Source organism: Thunnus thynnus, chromosome 15 (genome assembly GCF_963924715.1).
Source record: "Thunnus thynnus chromosome 15, fThuThy2.1, whole genome shotgun sequence".
Taxonomy (NCBI): domain Eukaryota; kingdom Metazoa; phylum Chordata; class Actinopteri; order Scombriformes; family Scombridae; genus Thunnus; species Thunnus thynnus.
The window spans coordinates 11,482,901-11,506,072 of record NC_089531.1 but is presented as its reverse complement, the minus strand read 5'-3'; the positions used below and the strand labels follow the sequence as shown (position 1 = coordinate 11,506,072).

Below are 23,172 nucleotides of genomic sequence, written 5' to 3'. Positions count from 1 at the left end.
TGTTATCAGTTGCTTGGTAACTTTGCAGTTTGAATACTACAAGATCAAAGTCAAAGGTGCCTAGGATCAAAAGCTTTTAACTGAGAAGGAACCAAAAAAACTCTCTGTCAAAAACTGCACTCTGTCACACACCTGTTTTGCGGATATTAGCAATGTTTTGGTCCTCTAGTGCATCACAGGTCATGTGACACATGTCAATTGATGCCCGCAGCAAGTATCAGACTGGAGAAGTCCCATAATTTTCTTTAACCAGAAGAAAATAACCTATGAAACAAAACAGACAGACAAAAGAAGTACTAGTCAGGGTACAATGGCTGGAATGTGCTGATTCTTGAAGTGAATGCGATAAAGCATTTGCGTCAAGACTATGCCGGTGTGTAGGGTTGCATAAATATTTGGACGTGCAGCACTATATTTATATAACCCTCACCCAGGGTCTGCCAGTCTGAGGAAACCAGCAATACCTCCTGGGATCCATACAATTAAGGTCAATGGGATCTCCAGTTTGAACACAAAACTTTATCATGTTGTCTGTGACTCGGATGCATTACTTGTGGAACTTCTGTACATTTTGGCATGTAAAAGTATGTTATAACATTTATCAAGTTTAAGTTGGATGGTGCTGAAGATCATGCAAGTTCAACACAATCCTTTATTGATTGAGATTGTAGCAAAACATAATATAATAACTTTAAAATATAGTACAAATGTAAAAGTGATTATTACCTAAAAAGAAATAATGATTAAATATTTCTTCTGATCACTTACTACGGGTATAATTATTTTTTACATTTTCTTTATTCACACTTGTATTTAATGTCATATTTTCCTAAATGTTTTGCATGTTTACTACATTTTCAACAGATAGGACAGGTTTTCTGTTCTGTTATTATATTATATATCTGCCATATTTCTCCATCCAACTCACTGTACAATCAGATCCCACATGATTTGGCTGTAACTATCGGACTGTTGAGCCACATTTTAATTTAAAATGATTGATTGATCCCTTCAGATGCAAACGTCAAAACATTCTGTATTTGCTTGTCATGTTTTTTTTTTGTTTTTTTTTTAGTGCTCTCAGCCACTGCCACACATTGCCCAGCTTTTCGCACAAAATGCCTGCTAAATTAGGAAACTCTTAAATATAATATAAAGGAAGTAGGCATTTGTTACTGCCACACCCCCCTGTTCCCCTCCCCTTGCTCACACACACACACACACACACACACACACACACACACACACACAGCCGTACACACAAGCACATATATTTACCCTGGGGGACTCTTATCTCACCTACTCCCTCTAGGTCTGTCTTTTCTCCGCTCGCAGCAGATTCATTGGTTGCTTCAGGTGAGTCTCCAGAGTCTCTTTACCGCTGGTTACGGTCACCATCCACCTTCAGGAACAACACAGCACTTCAGCTCTACCGCACTCCATCCCTGCATGCATGCCCAGACGCACAGCAAATAGACATGCGTGTGCACAATTGTATCCCACACACACACACACACAAAACATCTACTGTACAACATACACACGTGGAGATGCATGTGGTGCACTGTGGCATGTTAGCACAAAGGCATTTTACCAACACACATACACACACACACACACACACACTGACTCTCTGGACATGCGCTGTGTCGAGGCTCCATGCAGGGCTATAGCTAGGCTATCCACCACTGTTTGATTGGATTTATGACTGCGGCAGTCCCTTCCCAATTTCTACAGATTGGCTTGGAGCTAATCTCTCTCACCAGACTCCTACTGAGGATAAAGGAGGATGTGGGAGGAGACCAGTCTTAAATTGGAACAAATTTGTGATGGCTGCCACCGTGTACATTTTCCACATTGAATAATACAGTTGCTCAGAAGCATTTCAAATGATATATCCGTCTATATCATCTTCAGTTCCACCCCTAAATTCAAGTCCACGAGGGGCCACACTCTGACGTTTTCCCTCTGAGTCAGTACGCCGTCTAGCTATTTTTCTCCCTCTTCTTTGCACCTTTATGTAAATGTTTATTCATTTCCCCTTGAGGCTGAGACCCAGTCCAGTGCTGACCAGCCAATAGCACAGCTCACTGTGTTTGTCTGGGACTGAGGGTTGTTGATCTTGGCCCCAGCACGCATGCCATTTATCATCCTGGAGAATTCAGGTGCCTGCCTGACAGCCTCTCACTATTGGCTGCCCGAAACAGGAAGTGGAATCAATGACTCGGGCGGTGTGACCTCATCACAGCCTAATTAGCAACAGACCCGTTTAATGAACAGCTGGACCAAATGCACACGTCAGCGCTTTCCTCTTTTTTCTTTCCAGCTGTCGTTGCAGTCCAGTTGTTTTTTTTCTCTCTCTCTCTTTTTCTCAAACACTTGCACACTTTCTTCATGTATTTCTTCCATTTTCTCTCTCCTATCCCTCCCTTTCTACCTTTTTCTCTGCTCACTCTCTCTCTCTCTCTCTCTCTTTTAGCTGCTCAAAATTAGCTCTCTCTCCATTTCTCTCCCTCTCTTCTTTCAGTCGGTTTGTTCAGGTCGGCTTCGTTTCCCTCTCTATCTCTCTCTTTCTTCTACTTTTCTTCTGTTGTCCAAGTCTTCCTCCCCCTCTGTCATTTCCTGCAATGAACAGCCATGCCATTTCATTTCCCCCCTGCCCCTTACATGTTCACTCCATAAATTTTCCTTTTCATTTTGTTATTTTTTTCAGTTTTGTCTTTTACCTTACCTTTTCCTTTTTTTTTTGTCTCAGCGAGGCAACCTGGAGAACTTCATTAGCCCATTCTTCTCTGTCAGGCAGGAAACCGCATCCATCTTTCTGTGGAAGAGGCAGGGGTTATGACTCACACAGGCACAGTCACACACACACACACATGCTGCATGGGTACACACACTGTATATGCTTGCACACGCACACACACACACACACACACACATAATACACTCACCATCCATCTTTCCCACCCTACTCAGCACATTTCATTTTCCCCCCACAAGCTGCCAAAGTCAGCCCAGTACCTTTAAAATTTGATATGTCATTGGCTACGGGTCTGAAATTATCTAATGAAAAAACGTTCCTCTTTTCCTACTTAAAGTTTTCTCGAGCCAGAGACAAGCTCATAGTTTGTCTGATTATAATATCCTGCACATGTCCTTGCTGTCTTTTCTCCCTCCAAGAGTCAGAGCTTACAGTTTGGCGTGGAGCTCGGCCTGGAAACTGACAGGAGTACAAAAAATTTTACATCTTTCTGTCACTCTCCATTTTTCCCTCTGGGAATCTTTTGTCTCTATATTTTTGTTTCTCACATTCTCTTATCTCTTTTTTTTCAGTTTTTGTTTTATGTTTTCACCTCTTTCTGTCTTCTTCTTTTCCCACCCATGTCCATGCCCTCTTCACCCCTGTTCCATGTCTCTCTGGCTATCTGACTTCTTTGCCTATCTCCTTGCAGTCTTCATCTGTTTGTCTACATTTCTGTCTGCCTACTTTTTTTGTGTGTCTTTAGTCAGTCATTGCTTCCAGACGAAGCAGCTTACTGAAACCATTGTCTAGTGTCCGCAGGGCCTCTGCTGCAGCTGCACAACCTCAGGTCAAACAGTGTAGTCAAGCAGAATAATCTTAAGAACTTTGCACGATTTAGATTAGCATCGTGCCAAGTCGTTATTGGAGCAAGGTTTGTTTTCCCACCGTATGGCAGTTATCGTTGGCTTCTTAGTTGTTCAGAGTGTCTCCTACCTAATCTGTGTTTGTGATCTTGTCTGGTATGATAGTTTTTGTTTTGGAAAGGAAACCTCGGAGATGTTAGTTTTTTCTTGCCACAGGAACTTCTTGTTTCCAGCGTAACGAATTACTGCAGATTATCGTCACAGCTGTAATGAAACACATTAAACATCATATGCCTGAAAATTTTGGTCCAGGATAGGTATGTAGATTTTTGAGAGTGTGATACTATAAACTTAAAGGGACAATTCACCACTGTGAATATGATGATTTCTTAAAACTAGGTTACCTATGTAGTAGAAATGTGCAATTATTTTTGAAATTGGTGCCCTGTGACTAGAGAAAACTGAGAAAAAGGCTGTAGACTCCCCGTACTGCTCTTAAAGGAGGAATCCTACAACAACCAGAATGCATTGCGAGCTTCCAGCACAATCAAACTGACTCTACTCATGGTGTGTTTACGGCCAGCAGAGCAGCCATTTAGCAAAGACTGAGCAGCGTTCTATCTCTTTACCGAGGCTTGTTTTCATTTATAAAATGTTTTTCCTTGTCGAGTCTGGATATGTCGTACGATTGTGCAATGATCATAAAACAAACGGCACCCTGGAGTCAGTTATGTCGATCATTTCAAACTTACCGAGAGCTGCACGGCTGCACACGAGGCCTAGCTGCTGATGGACAGTCAAAACACCTCTGAGTCTAATGTCTCCAATTGAGCTCGTCTTGGAAAACAATCCAACCAAACACTGTTTCTTTTACCTATTTTTGACGACGAGGAGCCAGACCCTGGATTGTACTCAAGCTGGATGCAGCCACATAAGTTAACTTACGGGTAACTTAACACAGTTGCTGTTCACTGCTCTGTATTCAGGGTTAAAGTTTGATATAATATTCTGTCACAAAACAAAGTCAGGCTTACCAAAGCACCACAAAGTTTGTTGAACATGTCGCTGCAATGTAGCTCCAGTGGTGGTAGCTTACTCCCTCCACACTGTTGTTTGATTCCACAGCATTATATTCAGCCTCATAAGTTGTAATAGTGATGCCACATCTCTGCTCCGACATTATTTTGTAAAGCTAGTTGTTTGTTTGTGTTATTGTTATCATGGAGAACACTCAGCAGGTGAAGTTTGTGTGTCAGGCTTTGGCTGTAACATCGCTGCGGTGGTTGTTTTCTCCTCCACAGTCTGCTGTGTCTGAATCCACAGCGCGATATTCAACCTTGTATCATGGAACTAGTTTTCTTCCAAATATATAATGATATTTTAAAGTATTTTAGTAGTATATTTTAGCATCTGCTTTTCCCTGTCGCCAGTGTAGCATGGTAGACAGGAGTATTTTGGGAGACCCACATTTGACCTTGAAGGCACGACTACAGAAAATGAGGAAATGTAGTTTGTAGTCTGAGGCAGATCTCCACCGGATGGCGCGTTTTGCATCACCCGGTGGACTTTTGGCAGCAAATGAGCGGGGAGCTCTGGGTGCAGGCCACATGGAAGGAAGTTAAACATTGTTCATTTGCATATCCTACCCACATTGTAATGATACAATGCTGTTTGAAAATCAAAGTTTCCCTCTAACCTGACGTTAACATAACTAATTTAAAGTTGTGTATTTTGTAGAACTGCTGTATAACTGCATAGACATTTGACTACATTTACACTGTGTGTGCAGCACTGGCATGCTTGTTTTTTTTTTTTTTTTTGACAAAATCCAGTTCCATTAAGTATTTTTGCAAAGATCATCAAGCATACCATCAATCACACATTCTCAGTATAAGACTCTTTATATCCTGGCTGTTTGTTGTGCCAAGAACAGTGTGTTCTCAAGACATCCACACATTACTTGATGTGTGACTGCAGCAAGCCTCCTGCTCCTGCACCTGAGGTGACCACTAGGGGGCAGTATGATGTAAAGCAGCAGGCAGTGACCCTGTCGGCTCTCAGGAACGCCGCCTTGCCTGAAGGCTCTTTCACATCAGCCTCACTATAGTGTCAAGCAGACAAGGTCAAGCACACAGAGCGTTTAAAAATGAATTAATCTCCCACTCGCTTTTCCCCCTCTCACTCTCTCTGTCCTGTCTCTCTCTCTCTACGTTCAAGAGAGAAGAGTGAGACTCTGCCTGTGTTCAAGAGCTTACACAGAATCCCCATTTTCACCACTTCATGGGAACAAGATTATGAGACAGCACAGGAATATCTTGGGCATAGGATAGCACTCATAGGTCGCACATACGCACATTATTCTGACCTACACCTGTATTCAGCAGGCATATAGGAAAAAAATGTGAATATGCAGTGCTTTTACTGTCTTTGGACCATGGAGCGAATAAAAGGAGAGAGGCACAAGAGGAAAGTGCATCAGCAAGTGAGTTTTATTCCAGTATAGCCACCGCAGTAAAACAATATGATGCTGTCATAGTGTAGATTCTTTCGTGCGCTGTAAGTGATGAACTTAAGGCAGTCCAATTCACTTGAGTAAGTCAGCATTTTGAAAGTGATCCTCTTACTGTTGTCTGGCTTACAGTAAATAATATAGCCCAATTTTTGTTCGCTGTCCCTTCTAGCAACTGATACCCTTTGTGGAGGATGACAGCTCCAAACACGAGGATCGCTCAGCCAGCCAGAGCCGCCCTGCCTCTGAGGAGAGGAGAGAAATCCTGGAGGTCAACAAGGTATTGTGTTCTACAGCTCTATAGCTCTATTCTACAGCTCAATACAGCAACACTGTCAGGGTTAGAGGTTTGATTCCCAGCCAGTGGTAAAGAAATAAGAAGGTTGGGCTACTTTAAAAAATAACTGCATGGGTTTGATAAAGGGTCATGAATTGATATTATGAAACTTTATCACAGCTTAACATAATTCTATTTCAGACAAAAAAAAAAATCACATCTACCTGAGCCTGTAGCCTAATCTTAGGGGAAACACTGGATCTAATATAATTTTAGGGATAAAAAATGATAATTAGGCATGAAATTCATTATAGATTAGTCATTTTACACACCATCATTAACCTGCAGCTTTAAAGGAAAAGATCCCTGCTGTGAATGTGATGATTTCTTAAAACTAGGTCACCTATGAAGTAGAAATGTGCAATTATTTTTGAAATTGGTGCCCTATGACTAGAGAAAACTGAGAAAATGTCTGTAGATTCCCCATACCGCTCTTAAAGGGGAATCCTACAACAACCAGAATGCATTGTGCGTGTCTCGTCCAATGAGCTTCCAGTGAGCTACTTGTGAACAGCCAATCAGCAGAGACAAAGTGAGCAACGTTATTTATCTTTACTGAGGCTTATTTACAAAATGTTTTTCCTCATCAAGATACAGATGGGTGACAAATTAAAGGAAAAACCGGTACAGGCCTGAATGCCCCATTCTGCAAAAAGCTATTCCTTCATTCAGTGTTTTGATGATAGTGTTGGAGAGCGCCGTCTAACACGTCAGTCCTAAATCTCCCATAGGTGTTCAGGTGGGTTGAGATCTGGTGACTGTGAAGGCCATAGCATATGATTCACATCATTTCATACTCATCAAACCATTCAGTGACCCCTCATGCCCTGTGAATTGGGGCATTGTCATCCTGGAAGAGACCACTCCCATCAGGATAGAAATGTTTCGTCATAAGATAAAGGTGACCCTCCCCTCTAAGGGGACGAGTGGACCCAAACCATGCCAGCAAAAAAATGCCCCCCACAGCATAAAAGAGCCACCAGGGCCCCTCACTGTAGGGGTTAAACTTCCAGACCTGTACCAGTTTTTCGTTTAATTTGTCACCTGTCTGTGTATCGTATCGGTATTTCTTTTACCTATTTTGGACGACAATGAGCTGGACCGGATTGCGCTCAAAGCTGGATGCAACTGCAAGTTACAGGTAACATAGTTGCTGATATGCTGATCTGTATTCAGAGTTGGCATAGTCCGATATAATATTCTGTCAGAAAACAAGTCAGGTTTACCAAAACATTGTGAAGTTTGTAGCAGCGCAGAGTTTTCAGTCTGTCTCCATTCTCCCTGATAATCCTCACCGGGCGGGCACCTGTCATGCTGCAGCAGCCTCCCCAGCAATGGCGCCTCTCTCTCTCTCTCGGCTGATGCTGTTACACAGCATTATATTCAGCCTCATAAGTTGTAATAGTGGTGCCACACCTCTACTCTGACATTATATTATAAAACTAGTTGTTTGTAAGTGTTAGTGTTAGGATCACAGAGAAACTCAGCAGCTGAAGTCAGGCTGTGGTTGTAACGTTCCGGTCCGGTGGTCGAACTGACAGATTGCAGTTTCATTTTCAATGTGACCCCAAAAGAGCGTAGTGACATGTAAATGTAAATGCAATGGACCAGGGCACTGTTTTGCTTATTGTATTTAAATATTGTCCCCTGTACAGCAGGTCAAGTCTTTAAAAATGAAATGTTCAAATGCCATTTTATCTTAATTTTCATATTGTTAGAAAATTGCATTGTCTTTTTAAATGTGACTTAAATATTGCTTGCATAAATGGAAAATGATTTTTTTATATTGCATTTTAATTTTCAAATTTGAATTAACATTTGAATATCGTCCTTTATATAGCTGGCAAAGTCTTTGAAAATGAAATGTGAAACAGCTTTTCCATTTTCATTTTAATGTAGTCATAGAACACCCATATGAGTATGTGAAAATGAAAATGCAAATTGGATTATTGCATTTTCATTTTAATTTTTAATCAAATATTACATACATATGTGGAAAATTATAATACTATGGTGAAATTACATTTTCATTTTCAAGTCTACATTATCATTTAAATAAAGTCCCTCATGGGCTTCCATACAATGCTGTTAGACTGTGAGTGATGATGTGTGCATGATTAAAGGTGCAATATGTAAGAATCAGAAATTCCCTCTCATTAATGACACCAGTGGCCGTTAAGTTAGCTGCAGTCAGCATCCCGTTGCTCATGAGCATGCTCGCATGCCGTCAGTGTGAGCGAGCAGCAGCGCTAACATTAGTCAGCTAAAACCACAATATCACAATATATTTCACATGCTTTGCATTAATGTTAGCTTAGCTGACTGTGTTGTGGTGGGTGGCAGTCATTTGTTGACGTTAGCGAACTCCATTGCTAAGCTTATGTTAGCTAGTGTTGCACTTTGTTGGTGCCGGAGAGAGGAAAACCACTTGGGAGTGTGCTTAAACATCCTTTCGCAGAAAAACTGGCCTGAGTCCTTCACATAGAAATCAGTCCTCAGTGGGTCTCATTTCAGAAGTTACGTTACAATCCCTTCATTCATTGACAATAGAAAGTGATTAATACATGTAAAGTGCTTCACAAATCTTACATATAGCACCTTTAACCAGATTTAATTGCACAGTCACAATTGAATGCAATGAATGGTATAATTCTTTAGCTTTAATTCACAAACTTATTATGATTTAAAATTAATTGAGTGTTTCCATCTAAGTATACGTGTATATAGTGTTTACTTGTGATGCAAGTACAATTCATAAATCTTTGTGTTCAAATGATAAATCCCCATCATAATATCATAGTTAAATGACGTATTTCCTGGTTTCATTTGTCTTTTAATAGTCAGGAACTTTTCATTTTGTTCTTTTTTTTACTGTTGGTTCTTAAGTGTACCTATTTTATCCTGTTGTGTATGTTATCATGTATAATTATTTAACTCTTCATTGAAAATTGTGATATTTACACCAAGAGATTTAACTGTTCTCTGTAACATGTTCTCATCTGAAATAATCAAAGCTGTAAGATGAGGTTCAGGCTTAAGAGCTTGTTGCTCAGACAACAGTTGAACTATGGAGTGCTGAGGCTGTTGCTACAAGCCATCTTGTCCTAATATAAATGAAATATAAGGGAAAGTTGTGTCTGTAATCTTGATAAAAATTCAGACTTCCTTGTAGTCAGCATTGGGTTCTGCCTTGTTAATGATTCTGTTCTGGTTTTTCGAGGACAGAATCTCTGGTGGAACCGAGGAGAGGACGGTGTATGGTTTGGTATCCTCTGGATTGCATCTCTGCTCTTTGTTGATAATGTAGTTCTGTTGGCTTCATAGTACCGTGACCAACAGCTTGTACTGGTGCGGTTCACAGCAGAATATGAAATGTTTGGTCTGCACTTCCAAATTTGAGGCCATGATACTATACCAGAAAATAGTGGATTTCCCTTGTCATACGGGACAACATATGAGTTTGAAGTATGGTGTCGTAAAATGAAGTGTGAGGCCCGACATCCAGATTGGTATGATGCCAGCAGTGATAGGGTATTGTACTGAACTTTTGGGGTGAAAATGAAAGCTTGGCCCGAAGCTCTCACGTGGTTGTGAGCTCTCGGTAGTTAAATGTGTCACGACTATGATACTAACATGTCTGGTTTCCACCACTGAACACAGATCGTAAAAGAGTGAGAATGAATGGCCAATGTGCATCAAAAGATACATAGCAATGTAAATGAGATAAGGAGCTACCTGTATTGTATATAAAAATATTTCAAATATGAAAGAAAGACGAGCTGACCATTGGGTACAAAGAGCTGACTTGAGCAAGATAGTAGCTGAATAAAGAAAGAAGAGATGACTTGGATTTTTCTTTCTTGTGAGTGTGGTGTTCACTTTTGGAGTTGTTTCAAGTGTCAGACATCAAACACACCTAAGAGCTTTTTCAAATCTATTCACTATCAGATGCTTTTGCCCAGCTCTGATAGAGAGGTTGTTTTATGACACTCTGAAGTGCAGAGCAGAGAGCTTTTCTTTAGACTGACACACCATGTTGTCAGTCAAGTCTGAAAGTTTGTTGCAGAAAGATTTAATCATGAGTTTTAGTCTAGTCATATGCAAACAAGGTATTTTTGAGCACAGAGTCTCCACAACATTTATTGAGCGATTGAACATTAGGATATTAATAACAATGTTATTGTGTAATAAGCTTTCAAGGAAACCTATCCTCACTGCAAGAAGCTTTTTAGTGTAATATTTGGTGTTCAAATTTCTTCTGCAAGTCGGCGATAACCCCAGGACATATCATGCTTTTTGTGATTTCCTGTTATTCTTATACTGTTATGATGTCGTCTGTCTATGTTAAACAGTCAAAGATCCAAAACTTGAGGTGAATGTATGTAAAAATGCTTCCTGCAAGTCAAAAGCCAGGGCTTCAGCCTGCCTTGAACACTCTGTTTGCAACCTCTACTTCCTCCTCGTGATGACATCAGAGTATTCGCACATGCCCACAAACGGCCGTCCGTTCCGTAGTCTTTGTTGCTGAGGTTGTTGCGAAGGTTGTTCCATGAGTTGTTCACATTGTCCTCTCGCATATTTCGGATCGGATTCAGGCTCGAACATGTACTGATGTATTTGAAAGGTTTTCATTTCAAGTAAAGAATAAGAGAAAAGAAGTGAAATCCTACTATTACTGTTTGTTTGCATAGCCTCCTGAGCTGCCGTAAGGCTGGCCAATCAGAACAGAGTGTGTTCAGAGGGGCGCCTTAAAAACACAGGAGCTAAAACAGCCTGTTTCAAACAGAGACTGAACTGAGGGGCTGCATGAAGGACCAGTATAAGATAAATAAGGAGTTTTTTGAACTGCAAGTCATGTGAACATATACCAGTAGAGCCCTGGATTATGAATATAGACCTAGAAGTGTGCTTAATATGTCCCCTTTAAGACAAATCCGTGATAAATGACATGTTGATTTACATCAGAAAAAATGCAATTTATTCTTGCATAAAATACAGGAATATGGGTGTTTTGTCACAGTGCTGCATAGCATGGCTGAACTGACAGATGGGACATGATACAGGCTCTCTTTACACTGGCAAACCCTGCCCCTTGATGTTCTGGCATTTGCCATCATAGATTATTTTGAGTCCAGGATTATGTTTAATCTCTTCCTGGGAAACAGGCCCATCAAGATGACATTAAAGCACAGTGTGCAAAAATCGGCCTCGGGTCGATGAAACGTATATCCTGCAAAGATGCAGGTGAAGTAAACAGCCAGCAGTCACAGACAATACCTCCCAGCAGTTCCCATATCTCACCCGAGTGCAGTAGTTACGGACAGTGGAGCATGGCAAAGGTTCAGGTAAAACACATCATGCATTATTTAGGAGGCCTTTTAGTTTACCTTGTCTGTCATGGATTTGTTTTGTTTGTATATACGTGTGTGTGTGTGTATGATGAGTGAGACAGCTTTTGTTCTTTCTTCAGAGAGACAGGATTGTGTTTACACTTGCTTTCACACATGTGCATGCTGGCTAAAGCCCTTCTCCGTTTCCTCTCTATGTATGTGCATTGTGCTGGCTTTGGACAGATTGTGCATGCCAAGCCGTCTGAGTGTGCTGCAATGATAATGGTCCAAGGTCAGGAGTGTCAGCAACAGCAGAGATGAGAATTGGTTATTTTTAAGAGCTCAGCACAGCTCCCCTGGCTGCTTTTAAATGTTAACACTACAGTGAAACATTGCAGTGAACCCTGCATTCAACTGCACTCAGCCTCGTCCAAAACAAACAGCATCTCCTTTTCACATAAAGCCAACATGCCCACAAAGAGCACGGTAAAACCCTGCTGATACTGTGGTAGATAAATAACAGAAAGCTTATTGCCATACCTTGAACGCAATACTGGACTGAAATACAGAAATTTGTCCTCAACATACTCCCAAAAAAAACCCCCAAAACCAAAGCATAAAAGTATTGCCTCTTTTCATCTTAACTGCACTTATCTTTGTGAGCTCCAGTGACAGTGCATAAAATACTGGACTTGAAAGTGAGTGTAATTTTGTCCTATTAGAGACCTGTGTATGGATGTGATAAATAACCTTGTTTGTGACCTTCCCCCTATGCAAAGCATTAGCATGCAAATAGAGTTCTGTCAAATGATCCAAGTCTATAGAGATTGAGAAGACATGCTACTGAAATTTGCTCAGGGCAAGCTCTCCTCGCATCCTGCAATCCTTAAACACACAGCAAGACCATATTATGTAATTGCATATTATATAATATATACAGTAGATAGGGCATATCCTCCTTTTATTAAAATAAAATATACACTGAATGTATGAAATACAAAGGATGTCTTGATATTGATTTGCAGCTACATCTCAATTATTTGAGCACATAAATATCTATCTCTACCTTGTCTGCTTCTCTCTATTTACATCAATTTTTTCTTAATTTAGTTATTTTTTAGTTATTTTTACTTAAACCATTGAACAGCCACACAGGTGGACACATCCTTTCCATTACCAGGTGGATCAAGCATCTTAATTTCATTGTTGTTTGGGTGAAACATTTTAAGTATACATTTAAATGCTGTGCAACCCAGAGGTTGGGCAAGGAGAGATGGCAAGAAAGTATGACATCAGTCAATATCAATATACAGTATATCATGATATAAATTAAATCACTGTTACTTAAAGCTTAAAATTCCCTACAAATGATCAGTAATTGTTTGAACTACAAACAGAGAATCTACTTAAATTAATAAATTATACAAAAATAAAATAGATCTTGCGTGTGAATCCGTAAATATCCCGCAGTGTGAGGTATTTACTGCCAATGAGCTTATTTCTTGGGTCAGTTACATTCAGTTTAAATCTCATTTTTGATGGTGTCCATTGGCACCATGTCTTTTGCTGTTAAGCAAAACTAGGAGTCTAGTCTTCAGCCATGCTAGGCGGTCTGTACATGTGTCACCATGGTAATATGCGAACAATGGCATTGCTAGCATGCTTATGTTTAGCAGGTATAATGTTGACCATGTTAGATTAGCGTGTTAGCATGCTAACATTTGCTAATTAGGAATAAACACAAAGTACAGCTGAGGCTGATGAGAATGTCATTAGTTTTTCAGGTATTTGGAAAGTCTGGAGATCATCAAAGTCATTAAGATTCATTATCCTCTGGGGACCGTGAATGCCTGAACAAATTTTCATGGCAATTCATCTAATAGTTGTTGAGACATTTCAGTCTGGATCAAAGCGGTGGACCGACTGACACTGCTATCCAAAGAGCCGAGGCTAAAACAGTAACAGCCTGTGTGATGTCTCTATTAATGGGGGAAAAGACATGGCAACATAGTCATGTTACGTTTTTTTTGGCGAGGTGTTTTTCTGAGAGCTGTGCTGCTTGTTTGAGGGGATGGGTCTAATTGCTGGTGTTTGAGACTAAACTGAACTCAGTTTGTGGTATTTCCTGTCTTTGTTGGCACAGATTGTTGGCTGAGTTAACAACACTATGTGCCAGACTTTATGTTGCTTAACCCTATTTGAGACTGTCTCATTCACTTAGTGGCCAAATGGGAACTTAGGTAGCCAAAGTAATCCAACTGCACCAATGTCTTGTTACTTTGTTTATCTATATTTAAGGTTGTTGTGACTGCTGAGCTGTCACTCTTGCACACTCGGGAAACGTGCCTCTCATGCCTAACTATCTGACAGTATATTTCTAGTTTTCTTATTAAGGAAATATTCTATTGCGATCAGTACTTATATGGTTTATATTGCCCTGTCCTAGCCAGAGGCTAAAACTTGAACTTATTAGAAACACAGATTTGCAATCTGGCCCTCAAGTGAAATTGAGTGTATGCCTCATGTGCTTGCAACATATTTAGCTGTAATTTCGCCCAGGCTGGCCAGCTGCACATTAAGGCAGCAGTAAGGACAGCAAGCTTTGGGGAGTTAAAGCGGTTAGTCTGATCAGCAGAGTAGAGATGCTGCGGGACAGGGGAAGCAGATGTTTGTGGCCTGGCTACATCTGCTGCAGTCACTCCAGCCAGATAGGATAGTTCTGGATGAGAGAGGAATGATTGGGAGGAGGGTGAGATGGCAGGAAAGAGGGAAGGAGATAAAAAAAAAAAGAGGGAGAAAAGGGTAGGAAGAGAGCTAAATGGCAGAGAGATGTTAATGATGAAAGGAAGATCTGCAGTAGAGGGGGGAAAAAAGAAAAAGGTGGAAAGAAAGCTTTCTGTTGAGTAAAGGGAGAGAGAGAGAGAGAGAAGTGGACTGTTCAGGTGGGAAAGGTGTTGGAAGATGGATGGATGACCAGACAGATAGTTGTGTTGTCAGAGAGGGGAGATGTGTGAAGTGGAGGGTAAAGGACGAAGGAACACTGAGGGGGAGAAAAAAAAAAAAAAACGCCAACACAAACAAGTAGCAAAATGCAAGCCAAAAAAACAACATTTATACGATGTTTTTGACATGACACGATGTACAGCAGTAGCAGAGAATCTCAGGGCCGCTTGATGTACAGGGAAAGAAAAGACAGGTTAAAGATTGATGAAAGAATGGATTGATAGATGTGTAGACAGCTGTGGATTGTCAGAGTTAAGCCGTTCCCATTCAGATAGGGTCTTCAAAAGGAATAACAGAAGACTGATGAAATTCAGCTGCAGCGGGGGAAATAGGATGCCTTCTGTAACAAGATGCTGAGAGACAGAAAGAGAGAGAGAAGATTGATGCATAAGTGAAAAGATAGGTCCAAGCATGCTGCAAACTCTCCAGCTGATATGTCACACTGGTCTAGGATTGCTAGCCTCATATTTCCCCTTAGAAAAGCCCAAAGTAGATTTTTTGAAAGGATGACTTCTATCAAAATTTAAATTCACTCACTGCTGTAAATAATGAACAATGATATAATGCATCTTCATGGGAAGGAGTGATAGGCAGAATGATAGGATGCAGGGTAATAGGATTCTAAATCCATGGATGGGGATTTTTGTACGCTCTGTTCTGAGTGAAATAACCTTGGAACAGACACCACCCTAGTTACCATTCGACAGAGGAGAATGATCTGAAGAGAGCCATTGAAATGTGTGTTCGGTGCTCACAAGAGGAGAATAATGGAAAGCAGGAGTGTTGGCCCAGCCCTAAATGTCCACATCGTCCAATCCCTACCTAATCCCTGCCTGTAGCCCTTTCCCAAGCTCTGCTTCCGCTCTAGACTGTAGGAAATATTGACATAGAACCTGTGACGCCTGACATTGGGTTTTAATGTTCGCCACCCTTGTTTTTTGGTTACTGGATACAAATTTAGAGGCAGCTGAGGGTTGGTGGAGAAAGTGGCAACTGCCATGACTGTGTATTATCCTGAGAGACATGTCAATTAAAGCAAACATGATGAAAAACAAGTGTCTCTTTAAATGTTAATGAAACAAAAACCTTAGAAAACACCACCAAGACACCAATTAGAACTAGTGAAATTAGCTAGTCAGACCTTAACTTTCTGTGTTAACACATTATTGATTGCTGATAGTCATTGTAGACTCATAGTCCTCTCTTTCCTCCCATCAGAAATGCAACCAAAGAATATTTTCATTGTAAATTGATCAGCAGTCACACTCGGGTGCGGACCAAAACAACCGGACCGAGACCTTGTCGAAGAGGAGGTCTTGGTCTGGTTACAAACGAACTATGATACAGTTTGTTTGTGAAATGAACTTGATCCGACCTAGATCTGATCCAACTGCAGGAAGCATTGCGCATTTTTTGGATTAAACCAGCTGCCGTAGCCAGCTGCGTTTGCGTTATGCTCTCTTCTCCTCTTCAGCTGACTGAAAGCAGCATGTCTTTTTCGCATAACGTGAAGCAACACATTGTTCTCTAGATGAGAGATTAATAAAAATAAGAAAACAGTTGAAAAGTTTCCACTACTGCGCGTCCTTCAGCACCATGGAGGCATGGAGAGCAGCAAGGACAGAGAGAGAGAGAGAGAGAGAGAGATGATGTTTATTTCAGTAATAACAGTAGTCCACTTTATTGCAAATAGAAAATATATCAAGACAATTCTTCTAATCCACCCTGCGGTGTGGGACAAGTACACTTTTGTATTACTGAGTGCTACAGCACATACATTAGTTTTATTTTCTGTTTTACAAAGGCGTGAAGGAAAATCAGGCCTTTTATAAATGTTGTAGCCTATGTGCCATTTCTGAAAAACAAACTCTCCTTTCTCTCTCCGCCAACCCCACAAGATTTCTGACCAACGAACGGAGTAACAGCTCCCACGTGGCTTTTGTTTTTGCATTTTGATATGCTTGAAACTTTTCTTTGTGAAACCAAACCGAACCAAAGGGAAAAGGAAACAAAGTAGCAACTTATCCGCTGATTTGGACCAAAGCAAACAAACTATAGGTGTGAAAACGCCTTTCTCTAGAGAATTTGACACTTTATGAATGGATGTCAGGGATTTTCGTGGACACAGCATCTAGTGGCCGTCTGTGGCATTGCACTGGAAGTTACTTCTTCTGCATTGGCTTCAGCCTCAAGCTGTGGTAGTTTCCGCTTGGCCACATCCTTGCCCTTATCCTGCTGAAGCCTGAAGCCCACCCCCCAAGCTGATACCGTTGAACAGGTAGTAGAAGTAAAGATCAGAGAGAGGTGGAGTGGTGGTGGAAGGGGGGGGATGGCTAGAGGAGAGGCAGATAAATGACTCCTCCATGGTAATGTCTGGCTGCTTTATGGGGCGTCCTGGCTGTGAGTGATAGCCTTGCTCTCGTTATCTGTCGATTGGGGTAATTGCTGTTTGTCGGAGTCTGGCTGACGGATGGTGATGCAATCTGCCCAGTGTTGGAGGGGGAGGAGGCATCACACTCATCACTCTCCACAAGTGTCTTTACTAGGAAGAGCGCTGTGTGTGTGACAATATGTCTTTAAATTTAAGTGCGCTTGTAAGTGTTTGTCTTTGTGTACGTTCCTCTAGTTAACACGTGCCTGAATGTAAATGTGATTGTGTGCCTTTACGGCGTTGTTGAGTGCGATTTAATGCATTTAATGCTCACTTTCATGCATGTTGTATGTACTGAGTTGCAGTTTATGCAAATGTGAGTGGCTATATGAAGAAGTAAACTTTATTTAAGCATGTGTGAAAGTCAACAGTGTTTGCATAAATGTTTAAGATGCATTAGCCATAATTCATTGGTGCCTAATGGGTTGCGATTGTTCAATCTCTGTGCCGCAGACCTCTGATGCCGTAGAATGTGATTGTGCATATCAATTCAGGGTCCCCAGTCATCCACGCTGTTTCTGCTCCAATAAAAAAAGACCGAATTCTGTGGCACCCAAGTGACCACAAATTACATCCTTAATGAATATCCTACATTACTGGTCACACGCCAATTAATGAAGGAAAACAAAGAATATGACAAATATATTCACCAGCAGAATATTTCTCTGAACGCTAATTTGGACAGCGCTCGGTGTTTGGAGCGGCTTCCATTTTCACCAGCTGTCTGTAGCGAGCGCCGTCCAAGTCGGTGGAAACCTGCCTCCTTTCTGCCTGCCTGACTGACTGATTGGTTGACAGATTGACTGACTGGCTTGCTGTCTGGCTGAGTGACGGTGCATTTTGCAGAATGGAGGAAGGATGATTCATAGCGGCTCTCCGGACTACTTGATAATCATTCCATCTGGGGCATGGGACAGGCTGTCTTGTCATTGGCGCATCACTCATCGTTTTGTTCTCTTCATACATCTCTTTGCCTGCTCCATCTCTCCATCCTTCTATCTATCCCGAGGGCCATGGACATGACCCTCTCTCATGAAGCGGCGTTGTAATGCTGGACCCCGTGCGACACGGCAGACCCTAGTCGTTTTCTCTGCCGCACCTGCCCCCACCCCCCCCTTGCCCCACCCTTCTGCTGCAGCCTGCCACTGCCACTCGCCTCGCGTTTGATTTAATACCAGCCTAAGTGTGAATAAATTCCTGTCACAGCCCATTAAGGAGGCCTTGGAGAGATCTGGCCCGTTATTAATTCTCCACAGCTCTTCTCTTTCTCTCCCCTCTTTTAGTTACTATCTCTCCCACTCTGCTGCTTCTCTCTCCCTATGCCCCCTCACCCTCCTCAATTCCCTCCCTCACTGTACACCGCCTTGCTTTTCTAATACCCCGTTAATTACCGCATCTGTCCTCTTTATTCAAATGAGAAAGGGAAAAATTAAAAGCAGGGGGGATGTTTGTAATTTCAAATAGAAAAGCCATCCACTGTCTGGCTTCGCTCTTCTCTCCTCTCCAGACCTGTGCGAGCTAGCTGCCGGCTCAGCGTATATAATGAATTCCAGTGGCACTGGAGGTTAGTTTTATCTGAAGAGCAGGCGGGGAGTCTGCCGAGGCCTGATGATAAACAAACGCAACCTCCTAACTGTAATAAGACCGGGAGAGAGGGATGCAGCTTGGTTGGCAGATGCTCTCTCCCTCTCTCTCTCTCTCTTCCCATCTCCCGCTTTGCGTTACTGCCTTCCTCTGATTCCCTTTCTCCCTCATTCTTTTTTGTTTCTGTTCTCTCCGTTTATATCTCGTCTCACTCCCACAGTCGCCAACCCCTGCTGTGCTCCACTTCCTCTCTATACCTCTCTCCCTCTCTTCTATCCCTCTTTCCCTCTATTTCTCCCTTCCCATCCTCCACCACTATGTTCAGGCTCCAGAATTAGTAGGCTGTGCACAGCAGGTGCCCGTACCTCTGTCTTATTAGCAGCCTCATATGTGGCCCATTAGAGCCTCTCTGTATGCCAAGGGCTTTTTAATTGTTTTGCTGGGGTCAGAGGGGCAGTGTAGCTGCAAAGCTCTTGCAGAGGAAGAATCAGAGCTGGTTTTTTTTGTTTTTTTTTTGGAGAATAGGTGTTTTCCTAGCATTTTGTTGCATTTAGTGTGAAGTGCAACCCCAATTATTTCTGCTTTGTGCTACACTGTAAGGGCTATGTAAGCAATTAGAGGTGAGAGTTTTTTTTTTAAACTATTGTCTAACTGTTGTGGTGCCTACAGCTATTATTTACAGGAAAGAGAGACGTGATGTAAGTTGGAAACCCTTTTTTTTTTTGTGTTGTGTTGTATTGTACTGTGAATGCCATTTGCCAGTTATGGTGTCGGTAGATCACTTGTGCAACACAACTAAAAGTCATATCAAGGCAAGTTGTGTTTTTTTTTCTGATGCTTTTATACCAAAAACATCATTCTGCTTTAAAGAGGAATAGAAATATACAATGTAGGCTTGCGTATACATCAAACAGCAATAAGTTCACATAAAAGACCAAAGGCTCCAGTAAAGAAAGATGTTTTTAATTTACTTTTAAAGGAACCTCGGCTTAGGGCACTTCTCAGGTCATCAGGCATCCATTTGGAGCATAAACAACAAAGCAGTTCTGCCTGGTTATAAGTTCACATCGGTAAGAAAAAGTAAGCCACAATTTGAGCATTTTCGAGGTATTACCGGACTTAAAACTGTACATTTGCATCAAAGAAAATGCAACATCATAGTATATGATTGCATATACTAACATCTTGGATAGCTCTGACTTTTAAAGTAGATTCTTTAGTATGCCCTGGATGTTTTTGATCAATGTTCAAGTACATGCTGGAGTAGATCAAAAGAGTCTGGCGTCGTAGTAGACTGGCATGAGTCACATGTATGATGTCTTTCTCGGTTTTTCTAGATTTTTCACAAAGGATATTACTGGTCGTGGAACATAATGGCTGAAACACAGGGCTTCGTAATGAGGTATTGCTAGTAGATGTGATGCAGTAGATGGTTGAACTGGTGGGATTGTGGAGTGAGGTGCCTGAAACAAACACCCTCTTCCTCCTCACTTTCTAGCACAATCTGGAGTATAAGTCTCTGTGGAGCAGGTTAGGGGTTTTTTTTGGCTTCCCTCCAAGTCGTATCCACGGATGTTCCACCTCCACTGGTGCGGTGTTAGGCAAAGATACATGCTCGCCACCATATGGATCCGCAGCGACGCTCCACCAAGGAATTGTTTTCAATTAAAGGTATCCTGTGGAGTTTCAGTATAAGTAAACACTGTTTTATTGAAATTCAACATTTTTGAATGAACAAGCATGTTGTGGCTCATGCTAACTTCGCATCTGACTTCCCCTTTGTCCACTGAGCACAAACTCTCACCATTATATACATGTTTTTTTTGTCCCTTTTGTCTGTTGCTTTCTCAATTTAATTCTCCAGTCACCCAGTTCTGTCACAGTGTCACATTGTTGTCAGCCTAACAACTCCACACCAAACAAACTGTCTTATGAGTTGTGTGTTGAGTGCTGTCAAGAGCACGGAAATCAAAGACATGAAGACACCGGCTTTGAATTTTATCACTGAACTAGTGTCACAATGCAGAGATTTTGCTTTGTTTGACATTGTGACAGTTACTGAGATTTTGAGACCAGCTCATCAAAACATTCCTCTATAGTCACCATTAGTAGTCACATGGAAAAAAAAAGTAAATGTTTAATCTGTAATGATATGTTGGAAGTCAAAATCCTCAATAAACACAACCGGCTGTCTTGTACTCTGAGGGTTATCTTCATTAACCTTTTGGTTAGCTTCATTAACCAAAAAATTGAGAAAAATAGCAAGCCACGGTGAACCAATAATCATAACACCAAACCATTTGAGAAGTGATTTGAGTGAGCATTTTGGATTTCACACTATAGATGGAAAACTTGTGGATATACTGTAGGTAACGTTAGCTTGTCACTCAAACGAGGCAGCGGAGGCATCGCTAATTAACGAAATAATAATTCTACAACGCATTTTAGGGTTAGGCTCTATTTTGTTCAAATTTGTTTGAAGTTGACTTTTTTTTTTGGATAAGGATAGACTTGGTAGAGTAGTAGTAGAGTTTAGATGCTCATATGCATTTAGGATTCAGCATTCAATTCGGCGACGATAAAAAAAAAGGTAGTAGACATGAAACGACAACAACAGGCTTTCTGGTGTGCAGTGTAAGGGATGTGAATGGTCTGATAAGGTGCATTTGTTTCCAGATTTAGCTGTAGTCAGAGTTTGTTGTCAAGAACTGATTGAGGATCTGCGCCGTGACTGCCAAAGGGCATGTCACATCACCTGAAAGCCCTCTATGTTTTTTTTTTTTTTTCTTTCAAACTCTGTCATCATTTTTCATTCTACTTTTTTTTTATTTAGCGAAGAGAAAGCTGCTTGCTCAGGTGCAAACATTTCTGCCAGCACTGCTTTATGTCTATATGAAGGGTCTATTACAGTTTTGACTAGGGTGAAACACAAGTAACATGCTTGTTCTCTTTTCAACAGCGAGTCTTTATTGCACTAGATAAACAACATCTCCTGCGACAGGATTGGAGGTTTTCAGTTGGAGTCACTTCTCTTTTATCTTTGCGGAAATCTGCCTGCCTGTCTCTTTTTCTTATCACCCTCCAACCAGTGTCTTCACTCTTAAAACGATAGAGGTAATTAGAACCAATATTACTTCATTGAAGAGGTGCCGTAGGTGAGCTGATTTGAAGTGCGTGTGTGAGTGATTGCACCTTTTTAACACATCACTAAGATGCTTTTGACGTCTGAAGACCTGTTGTTGGCACCTGAAAAACGCTACATTTAAATCAAAGTTTTTTTTTCAACCTTTGAGGAACCTTCCACTGCCCATTAAAAAACCCTTGAAGTATCATGTTTACTTAGAGTGTGGCCTCAGAATATGATATAAGCTCCTGACAGACATCTGAGAGAGATGAAAGGAAGACGTCCTGTCTGCTCTGAGATTGAGACGGTGGGATATCACCCTGCAAACGCTGGCTTCAAGCTCTCAACAGTCACGTGCATGTGTGTGTGTGTGTACTCACAAATACACACTGTTATGCATGTTCAGATACATGCGCAGTCATACCTACTGTTCACACTAACACACTGATAAACAAAATATATATACACACACGCCTATGTGCATACTTAATAACATCCGCATGTTATCTGCTGCAGCTACTTTGAAACTGAACTTTACTTCCCTCTTGACTCATAAACTAGCTGGTTAGCAGCAGGGATGTCAAAAAGGGAAGACCTCTCATTAAAGTGAATGAGTAGGAAGCCTCAGCCGTTTGACACTGTTTAACTCTGACTGATGTTGAGTTGAACCTATAACTAGAGACGATATTATCGGCCAATATGGACTTAAAACAGTTGCATCTTTATGGTTGTATATGTTGGCAGATAAACAAAAAGAAATTGTTGTACATCGTTTTATAGGCTGTTTTATAGACATTTTGATTTTTCTTTTTCTCTCTTTTTATTTAGAACAATTCAGATATGAGAGGATTCTTGCTGTTTGCAGTGAAAGTGATCAATTTCTCCCGATATCTGGGGAGAGATCTCCCACTCAGTACTCGATTAAAAAGTAATTTTTTTTACACCACACAACTATTTCCTTAACTTTCTTAATTCAAGCTTTAAATGCATTTGTTGTATTTTGTTTATACTAACATAATGCTTTAATTTCCAGTGAGATTTACTGTTAAGAATTTACTGTAAGTTTATTGTTTAACCGTATATGTCCTGCCTCTGTAGATGTATCATAACCTTTTAATAACAAAACCTTCAAGATCATTTCAAGCACATTTATTCATTTGGTGGATTCAAATGTCACAACTGTTAATGTAAAAACAGAATATTGGCAGATATAGTCATCAATTTATATATTTTTTTACTGTCAAATAT

The 23,172-nt window shown here is 41.0% G+C and overlaps 1 protein-coding gene across 1 annotated transcript in view; it reads left to right on the top strand.

Moving 5' to 3' along the window:
- Positions 1 to 23,172, top strand: part of med30 (mediator complex subunit 30) — a 38,606-nt gene that overhangs the window by 4,826 nt on the left and 10,608 nt on the right. Inside the window, exon 4 of the mRNA XM_067612558.1 lies at positions 6,288 to 6,395. Within this exon, the coding sequence (XP_067468659.1) occupies positions 6,288 to 6,395 (108 nt within the window). The remainder of the gene's footprint in view (positions 1 to 6,287; positions 6,396 to 23,172) is intronic.